At 35.1% G+C, this 10,964-nt stretch overlaps 1 protein-coding gene across 1 annotated transcript; it reads left to right on the top strand.

The window, feature by feature from the left end:
- The first annotated feature begins 4,535 nt into the window (after nucleotides 1-4,535).
- On the top strand, nucleotides 4,536-10,557 carry LOC310722741 (endothelin-3). Its single transcript, XM_083535430.1, has 4 exons — nucleotides 4,536-5,309; nucleotides 6,124-6,415; nucleotides 9,379-9,516; nucleotides 9,889-10,557. The coding sequence occupies exons 1-4, from the start codon at nucleotides 5,240-5,242 to the stop codon at nucleotides 9,902-9,904; spliced, it is 516 nt and encodes a 171-aa protein (XP_083391556.1). The 5' UTR covers nucleotides 4,536-5,239; the 3' UTR covers nucleotides 9,905-10,557.
- The last annotated feature ends 407 nt before the right edge of the window (nucleotides 10,558-10,964 follow it).

The raw sequence follows: 10,964 nt of genomic DNA, 5'->3' as shown, positions 1-10,964 counted from the left end.
AACTCAAAAGACCTACAGCACAATATATTACAATATTATTATATATTACAAAATTATATTAGCATTTACATTATTCACACTGAAATAAGACAATTTCCATGATCTAGCAGTAGCTGCTGGGAGCTCTTCTCAAACATACCTGTAAATTGTCAAACAGTAATTCATTGTGGACCGAAGTTTTAATAATCTTCATGTGATGAAAGACTGAATCATATAAATAAGATATGTTGGTAGCTATGGTTTTCAATTCAAGTGGGAAGGAAAAACTCCCTTAGGTGGTAAGAGGAAGAAACCTTGAGAGGAACCAGACACAAAATCAGAACCTATCCTCATTTGGGTGACACCAAGAGTGTGAATACTGTCGACAAAGTCCTTAAATAATGAAAAATGTCCTCATTACGTTTTACGTTATTGTTTATTTATCGTTTTTCTATTAATTACTTTATTTGAACTTGTTACCGTCTGATGCAGAGTCTAAAGCCTTAAATACTACGCAATCACCTCCATGCTGAAGATGTTGTAGTCTCTGTCCAAGTCCAAGTCAGTGTCTTTCCCATAAGTATTTCCCCATCCATCTCCTGAAGTGGACTCCTTAATTCTCAATTTCTTTACTTTCCTGATGACCCAGTGACCTTTGGGTCTGTATGTGGGAGTGAGATGCACTAAACAGTGATCAAGATCTGCCAAGGCATGTACACCTCCTCAGCTTTAGCATATAACACATGTCCTATTGCCTCTTGCACTACATTCTATATACCATGAGTAACTTGTGAGTGTGGAGGAGAGGCATAACTGATTACACTCTTCAGAATTTGCTGTGAATGCATTGGGATGATTCATCATTAGATTTCAAACCACAGGACGCATCTAATCCCTTGTTGCTTTGAGAAAACTTTCATGGTATGCAATTCAAAAGCTAAGACCTCAATATTCGACCAATATATCTGTTGCATCATCTATTTTTCATGTAAAAAGCAAGTCTTCTATGGTCCATGGTTTCCATCAGCATGTCCTGAAGCGTCTCATTCGTCACACAAGAACGCCGTTGTTTTGCTTATTATTATAAAATTCTTGCTGTCTTTTTTATCCATTTATTTTGTTTAAAGTTGCCAAACCTCCTGTCATTTTGTTGTAGCAGCTCTCGCATAGTGTCTCTTTTCAGGATATCATGATTATCATGATAACACTATACAAGCACTGACACTGGAGACTCCTTCTATAAATGTCAAATCAGTGTCACTTTATGGCTGCTTTTCTATGTTTAAAACAAATATGCTGTTCTTATAGATCAGAGGCGCCCCAAGTTTTTTCTATGAAGGGCAAAAAACATGTTTGTGGGCTGTGGGTCGAAAAAATTACTATTGCATTAAATCAGACTGTATTATATGAAAATATAATTTTTCATGGTTCCCATCATTTGCGATTTCATAATATTTATAAATAAATAAATAAATAAATACATGATTAGAAAATATATATTATAAATCTTATATTTTTCTACATATATTGTGGCTTACATATATCTTGCACATATTTAAAATTTTCATATTTACTTATTTTTCCTACCCAGCAACTTTATATTTAATTGTTGTACATATATATTTAAATATTTATCAACACTTGTCAAGCACTTTGCAAAATGCGAATATTTGCACTTTTTTGGTAGATCTATCTATCTATCTATCTATCTATCTATCTATCTATCTATCTATCTATCTATCTATCTATCTATCTATCTATCTATCTATCTATCTATCTATCTATCATGAGAAACATGATATTAAACAAAATATGTTATGTTGAATAAAAAAAAATGACCATCCGTGTCAATGGCATTTTCCCCCTTTATGTAGTATTTGGCATTTTGGACCAAAGGTCACCACAAGCCAACTTTGGGCATCTTTGCCATTGATACAATATTGTATGCAAATTTGAACTAAAAAATAAATAAATAAAGCATAAACACATGCTTTAAAACTATAGAAAAAGTATTATTGTCTGATTAAACATGTTTTATCAAAAACGACTGCAGTTTTCCTTTTAAAGATAAATCTGAGACAACATTTTTTCCATCTCATTATGTCCACTGAGCTTGGTCTGTTCTCATGCAGCTGGCAAGGTCTGTGCCTATTATGTCATCTGAAACCTTGCAGACAAGTTATTCAAGGAATCTGGGGTTCAGAAAACAGATCAGATTCAGATCTGGAGCCAATGTTAGAAATTGTGCACATTAAGTTATGCCTTAATGATTAAATAATTGCATCTAAAGAGCCCCTTAACTATAGTGCATAGCACTTTTGTTGGCTAAACTGTCATCTCCGTGACTGAGGTAAATTTAGCATAGAAAAAAATCCAACATTCTTGCGGTGTATTTTGAATGACACCCACTATCAAAATTATTATTTAGAGTTTCTCCTCCTCATGCAATACCTTAAGTACTGACTACGATCAAATTAAGTTGACAAGCTGAGCTGACTTTCAAAACAACCTCTTCACAGCCAAAACTTTCTGAGAGGTTCTCATTCTTGTGGTAATGGACTTCTGTTGCCTCTATAAAAACATTTACTACAAGTGCATTTCCAGAGATGAAGTCTGAATAGGGGTATTTAATGTTTCTGAACAGGGAACACCTACAGCTGTGGGAAAAAAAAAAATCCAAGAGAAAGGAAATGTGCGAACTGTGTACCAGTCTTCACTTCCTCATTTGATATCTGAAGCAATGAAGTCAAATGATGCATTAAAACTTAACAGGTTTTCTTTTCTTTTTTTTTATACATTTTTCACAATGAAAAAGTTTTATATAATATATATATATATATATATATATATATATATATATATATATATATATATATATATATATATATATATATATATGAGAGAAATAATGAAGGAACAATTACCCAACATAAAACCTGCATTAAAAAAAACTTACATTTGCTACAACCTACATACACTAAAACCTACATAAAAACCTACATCTGCTATAATGTACAAAAAAAAAACCTGAATTAAATCCTACATAAAACCTACATAAAAGTCTACATGTGCTATTACCTACATAAAATCTACACAAAAGCTACATCTGCTATAACCTACATAAAAACCTACATAAAAGCTACATCTGCTATAACCTACATAAAAACCTACATAAAAGCTACATCTGCTATAACCTACATAAAAACCTACATAAAAGCCTACATCTGCTATAACCTACATAAAATCTACACAAAAGCTACATCTGCTATAATGTACATAAAAACCTAAATAAAAAGTGCATCTGCTATAACCAACATCAAACCTGCATAAAAACCTACATCTGCTATAGCACACCTTAAAAACAGAAACTAATGAGTCTCTTAATTGATCTAAATCAATGAAAATAACTATAAAGAGATAAAAATAATAACCTTTCATTTACATTTATACCATTTGACTGCCACGTTTATCCTTTTATTAGCAAAGTAATACTTGTTAGTGTCCTCAGATTGCTGTAGACAGCTATAAGAGAAACAAAGCACTCCAGTACAGGCTGTTATTGGAAAATAATCAAGACCAAAGTGAAAACAGTAACTTGACACACACGATATAATGGATTATTTTCCTATAACGGCACAATCTCATGGTCTAAAATTGGAAGTGTGGGGTTATACAATGGGAGAGACACAACAGAAATACACCAGTCAGGCAAATTGGCCACCGCGAGGTAATGAAATGTGGCTGAAATGCATCAGTGAACAACAAAAACAAATAAAAAAAAAAACAAATCTGAAACATGTTTCTCATAAGTAATTATCATGAAAGCAAGCTCTCTGGAACTCTCTCTCTTCCTCAAAAAAAGCCCAACAAACTAAAATTTTTATAATAACAATAATGTAATTATGTTTTGTTCCAATTGATTATTCTATTATTGAAACTTGTCTGGATCCATTAAAAGCTTTTACTTTCTTAACATCAGATTGCGAAGAGTATAATACTATTTGTTTTGGTAATTTGGCACATCTTTTTTTGACAATGTATTTTCTGAAGGCAAAAAAAGAGACTTTTCTCTAAATGATCAAATATTTTCTGTGGGGGGCGAAATTACAGCGAGGACATTCACACACTCGTACACACCTGTAGGCTTTAGTTAAAATCAACAGCAGGTTTTTGTGAGCTGGGAGGAAAGCAGAGAACCAGGAGCAAACCTTCAAAAACACAAAAAGAACATGAGATCCTTCTCATAAATGGTAGCCTGAGCTCAAGAGAGCCTACATAAGAATGATATATATTTTTCCAAAAAAAAAAATAAATTATGCCTTTTGTAGTGTGTAATTGAAAAACAACAACAACAACAACAAAGAATAATAATCATAATATTTTGCATGAAATCTATTTTTTGGAAATGTAAAGTAAATTTAAAGTAAACAGCCTTGAAAAAGTTCCTAGGAGTGTTGAGTGCTTGTTGGCTGCTCTTCATTCACTCTCCGTTTTTGTACGATGTTGAAAAAAAGAAGAAAAATAAAGAAGAAAAAAAAAAAAAAAAAACAGACGGAAGCAGAAGATGTGTCCAAACATTTGAGTGGTACTGTATACTTGTAAATTATATATTTTTATATATTATAATTGTATATTCTTTTATTTGTGTGCACGAAATGGATCATATCACTTTTGATTATTAATTGCCAGCATTTGTATGCTGAGAAAAAAAAATCTAATTAATAGCTGATGTTGGAAAAGAAAAATATTAAATATGAATAAATAATTCGTATAAAAATTACATTGAAATGTTGTATTTGATGATGATGATGATGATGATGAATGTTTTTTTTTCCCATTTAGTTTTCTTGTGTTTTGGCCTGAAGGTGCTGGTTATATCACACGGGTGCAGTGGAGAGGGTGGTGCTCTGAAGGCTGTACACGCTATAAAAACCTGTTTGCTGGACGACAGTGCAGTCACACACACGCACCACACACACACATGCACACACACACACACATACTACATTGCTACCACACACTCATGGATGTGCGTCACAATTCTTTAACAAATGCACATCGCTCTATGTGCAAAACCGAGGATTCTTTTGCACACAAATATTCGGCACATCTGGATAAAAAAGGCGCTTAAATGGATGTCAGGGTCTTCATATCAAAACAGCTGGAATGATCTAAATATCTTTTTTTCTTCAACGGACACGTTGTTTTTATTATTGTTTTTATTATTGTTGTTATTATTTTCTGGAGTAAAACCCCGGGGATGGCCAAGACGTCGCTTCTGGATTTGGTCGTTGTGATTTTAATCGGATTAACAGCCGCACGTGCAAACGGTATTATTATTATTATTCTCATTATTATAATACATATTTTCCCCTCATTAAATGAAACAGGGTCGTGTCGGAAATTGTTAGAAAATTAACACGTGGATGGGATACACACTGGAATATTTCTCATGCGCTGGAGCTTCTGTGTTACACCAGGAATTTATTTATTATCTCAAGAAACTCAATAATTAATGGAACAATTTCACCTTTATTTATGCTCGATCCTGATTGGTGACTTCATCCAATTTTTTTTTGCATAAATCAAACTGAAATGTTAGAGGATCTGGACCTAATCTTGGCCTCACTAAAGAGGGAATTCATCCTGGCTGAGATGGCAGAACATTGCAGAGCAACATGCACACACACATTCACACCTAGGGGCTCTTTAGAATCATCTATCGACTGGTATGTTTCTGGGAGGTGGGAGGAAACCGGAGAACCCGGAGGAAACGCGCTCACACACACACACAAACCCACACACACCTGGGGAAAACGGTGCACACTTTCTGTCTGTTAAACACAAAAATAACATCAATAACAGAAGAACGTGTATAAAAAAATTAAAACCGGTGTACAGACTATATTATTCTATATTATTCTATATTATTCTATATTATTCTATCTATCTATCTATCTATCTATCTATCTATCTATCTATCTATCTATCTATCTATCTATCTATCTATCTATCTATCTATCTATCTATCTATCTATCTATCTATCTATCTATCTATCTATCTATCTATCTATCTATCTATCTATCTATCTGATCATATTTTACAGAACTACTCACTTCTTTATTTACCCGTACTTTTTCCAGGCGTTTCGTTGCACCGGATTGTCGCGCGCGAGGACAGCGCACTTGAGCCCGACTGCGCGTGCACAGGCGCGTGGACAGCACCGACATCGGCACCGTCACCGGCTCCAGCACCCACGGAACGTGCACGCGGATCTGTCGCCAAAGTCGACGACGGCGACCGGGGCGACGTCGCGGTGAAGTCGCGCGACTCGCATCCGCGCAAAAGAGAGAAGCGATGCACGTGCTACACCTACAAAGACAAGGAGTGCGTTTATTATTGCCACCTGGACGTCATCTGGGTGAACACGCCCGAGTGAGTGCGCGCGCTCTTCTTACCCATCACAGACATGATGTAGGTCTAGACCAAGATAGTGTGAAGATCTTAATATGTTTAATTAATAGATAGATAGATAGATAGATAGATAGATAGATAGATAGATAGATAGATAGATAGATAGATAGATAGATAGATAGATAGATAGATAGATAGATAGATAGATAGATAGATAATCCTGATTAAAGTACACATTATTTAAAGTTTAACCGAATAAAAAGTGATTAAAATAAATATTGTATTTTTACAATTAATAACTATTTTAACTAAACATTTTATGAGGAAAAAAAAAAACAACCAGCCTTGTTTATATTTTTTCTGCTCATTTTAAGTTTGATAAAATAATGAAATGATATAATAATAAATATAATAAAAATCATACTAAAATTGTAATAATAAGCATTAAAGAGAGTCTAATATTTTCTTTGTGAATAAAAAACGAGTACTGAAGTCCAATTCACATTATTAAAATACACAGATAGAAGCATAAAATACTGAAAGTTAGAAACGCATTTGTGATGTTTCCCATAAAACAACACTGAATCAACAAAGTGAAGCTCGTTTTCATTTTTATCATGAGCTTTATTCTATTTAGCACCTAAAGCGTACTGGTTTCCTCTTCATGACATTGTATCGAGTCTGAAATTGTATAACAAGGAGCACAAGAAAATCCTTAAGGTCATCCTGAGAGATGGAAAAAAAAAAACATATTGTGATGTTAACATGGTCTACTAAGTGTAAATATGAATATAACAGCGAGCCTACAGCAGCGAGAGTTCGGTTCTACACGAATTTCAGGTTTACACTTAATCCTGATCAGGAGATCATTACAGACAAGATCAGGTGTGTTAGAGGAGAAACCTGAAACTGTTCTCACACAATGGGCTGAACTGACAAAAAGAGGAGAAATAAGGGGGTTTTGTAGGAGGAGAAAATAATAAGGGGAGATGTTTAAGTGCAGAACAAACAATCGGGTTAACTCATAGTAGAAAATCTAGAGCAAGGGTCTCCAACATTATGTACACCACAGTCTGGCTGGCTTTGAAGGTGGTGGTGTTTGGGTCAGTTGGTCTGTCTGTCTGTCTGTCTGTCTGTCTGTCTGTCTGTCTGTCTGTCTGTCTGTCTGTCTGTCTGTCTGTCTGTCTGTCTGTCTGTCTGTCTACGATAGTGGATAGTGAACTTAGGATAGCTGCTATAAAAGGAAAAAACTCACAGTAAATTATACAGTGTAAAATCTACTAGACAGAAATTTTCCCCAAAACATTCTTGTGACCTGCTAGCAAGTCATTCACTGCTTGATCCTGGGCTGTGACCCAGTGGTTGGGAACCAGTGTCTAGATCATTCCTAATATTCAAAACCAAAACCATAGTAAATATATATGTCTACTCTTAAGATGCAGGAGTAACCCAGTTAAACACTACAGTGTCAGAGACAAGAGTACTATCTAGCCCCTTTCCACATCCAAGCATAGTACAAAAGCTCCTGTTGATGTAGTTTATATTTAATATTAAGTATTTAAGTAAAGTATTTAGTCATTATCTATCACTAAAAAAGACGTATCCCTGAAAGGCACATAGAAGACTTCCTAAAAAATGTATATGAAATAATATACCAGCAAACATGCATCACATATGTAATTATAGAAAAAAGGAATATTTTGAACCAATTATCTGTAACAGATAAAAAATTCTCATTATAATCATGTATATTTTGGTTTGTTTCTCCAATTATTATTTTGTACATCTACACAAACTTTAGCAATTTAATTTTTTGACTGGGATGTGATCAGGAACCGATTCTTCAATCGACATATGAGGCTTAACATTAATATTAACATAGAAAACAAGGCGTAATGTTCTGAATTTCCGATCGATTTAAACAGAATTCAAATTAATTTACTGAACGCGAATCGAATCGAGAGCGAACTGGAACGCTGTATATTGGAATGGTGTGTACGTTCACATCATGAAGGTGAACTCCCTTATACACAACCTATATACATTGTAAAGCGAACTATTTCAACACAAATGAGAAAATACACAACTTGATTTCATGCTAGTTTTTGTATAAGTATGAGCTACCACTTCCACTTCATTAGTGGTTACTAATCGGAAGGTCTGGGGGGTTTAAGCCCCAGGATCGCATAGAAGCCACTTTTGGGCCCTTGAGCAAGGCCCTTAACCCTCTGTTCTGCAGGAGTGCTATATTATAAATAAAGCTCTGACCTCGGCTTCTAAACATTGCTGGGATATCCGAAGAAAGAATTTCACTCTGCTGTAATGTATACGTGACACGTATAAAGCACCTTGAATTTTTTTATTTTTATTTTTTTTACTTTTCTTGGTAGACTTGAAAAATATATGTAGATAAATAAAAATAAATATAGATTTATATAGATATATAAATGTAATGACAGGTAGATTGGTTTTCCCTCCATTTTTGTGTTTACGAGTGAATTAAAGAAGGAACTGCTGTTGTTGTTTTGAGTGGAACTGAAGAAACGTCAAGTTACACACGTCGTAGATTCGGTTCGATAAAACATTTGTCTGGATTTGTTGCTTTTGTGTTACATCATAAGTGGCAGTTTGTCACTGGTTTTAAAATCCCACATATACATACATATACACACCATATGTAAATATATGCCATTTAGTTTTCTACATTCTAGTGTTATCTCAGGATAAGAACCACCAAAATCAGAACACCTTATTGATCCCACATGGATGTTGATAATAGATAAAAACTGATTTGTTTAGAATATTCTGTGATTTCTGAGCATCGAACCCAGGCGTTGCATTTAAGAAGTTGCAGAAAAACCAAAGTATGAATTGTGTAGAAAAGAAATAAAAGTGTTTTGTGGCGTTTTATGGTTTGTGCATGTAATGAATTGTGATAGCTTATTTAGCTCTTTCTTTGTGTGTGTGTGTGTGCGTGTTGACAGGCGCATGGTGCCATACGGCATGTCGAGTTACCGAGGCTTTCAGCGTGCACGGCGCTCTGCAGCAGACCAGCCGACGACGCAGCGGTGTGTGTGCGCTGTGCGAAGCGACTCACACTGCAACCGATTCTGTGGCAAAAGGTCATTATGTACTTTTTAACATTTATCCCGGAGCTGAATTCTCAACTCTAATTGTTCTGAAGGACAATAATCATGTATAACTGAAGTTCTGCAAATGACATGTTAAATTAAAAATGTATGATCTTGGATAATATATTGAAGAATTGGAATTGGGGGCGAATTTGCTGTTGAATTGAAATAAATACACCTCGCCTACATGGCGTTGCTGTAAAATAGTTGTGTTTGAGGATGAACCACATATGGCTGGACAAGTCAGTGTTTGTCAGTAAAATATGGTAAAATGAGTTTCGCAAAGAAAAAAAAAGTGAAAGAAAACTGAAAAAAAAAATAATAAATCTCCTGCTAATGTCTGTCTTTGTCTCATCCTAAAAGAGGGAGGTCACCATGACCATCTGTTACCGGAGAGCTAATCCATGCTGGACACTTCCTAGCCGTGCATTCTTCTCTCCTAACACCTGGACATACCTTAGAGAAAAGAAGCTTATGTGTCTGAAGAGTAGGAGGATTTCCATTATCTGGGCCTGAGACAAGACAAGAGAGCAGAAGAAGAAGAAGAAACACAATGGAGGGTTAGTGGAACACTTACACAACTAATGAGCTTGTACAATACGTCCGAGTGAAATGCGAAGAGAGGATATTTAACACACAACTGCTGGCTTCATGCTAACTCATGTCATGTCACAGCTTGTCTCCCCGGCAACACCTAAGGCTGACACTTTGTACTGACTTTTGGCTCCGCTTCGTCGCCTTTGATTCAAAGATATGCGCAAGACACTTAAGAACTAAGACTAACTTGCTTTAGAAATCCCATTCCTGAATCACAGGTCGGGCAAGAATGAGTTGATTGGCGTTGGATGGTTGGACACTCTGTGAACATAGAGCTTATCTTTATATTTTCCAGCCTACAATACCATGTGGTAACTGCACTTAAATACAGACATGCTAACAAAAAGGACCTTACATGAAGTAACACTTTTCATGCTGTTAATACACCAGTGATTATCATAGTCTATGTTTTATAATATAAACGTATACAATATTTCTCACTTGTGTAACATTGCATTCACAAAAAAAAAAATCCCAACATACACATTTTCTTGCAATATTGTGTGTAATATGACTCATTCCCCATTTTATCATTATTACTGATAATTTTTTGTCGAAAATAATTAATTAGACATTCAACGGGTATTCAGGTCTCCTACTTTTCAGAATTTAAATAAATGCCATTACACATCTCTTTCTACTGTCTATAAATCTGTGTCTTTCTAAACAACTACCTGCATGTCTTCCCTCACAACACCCATAAACCTCCTTCTTGGTCTTCCTCTTTTCCTCCTGTCTGGTGGCTCCATCCTCAGCATTCTTCTACTGATATACCCCATGTCCCTCCTCTGCACATGTCCAAACCATCTCAATTTCTCACTTCGTCTCTAAAACGTCCTTCC

Source organism: Silurus aristotelis (assembly GCF_946808225.1).
Source record: "Silurus aristotelis genome assembly, chromosome: 29".
Taxonomy (NCBI): Eukaryota; Metazoa; Chordata; class Actinopteri; order Siluriformes; family Siluridae; genus Silurus; species Silurus aristotelis.
The sequence above is the reverse complement of the archived record's forward strand: the minus strand, read 5'-3'. Positions and strand labels throughout refer to the sequence as shown.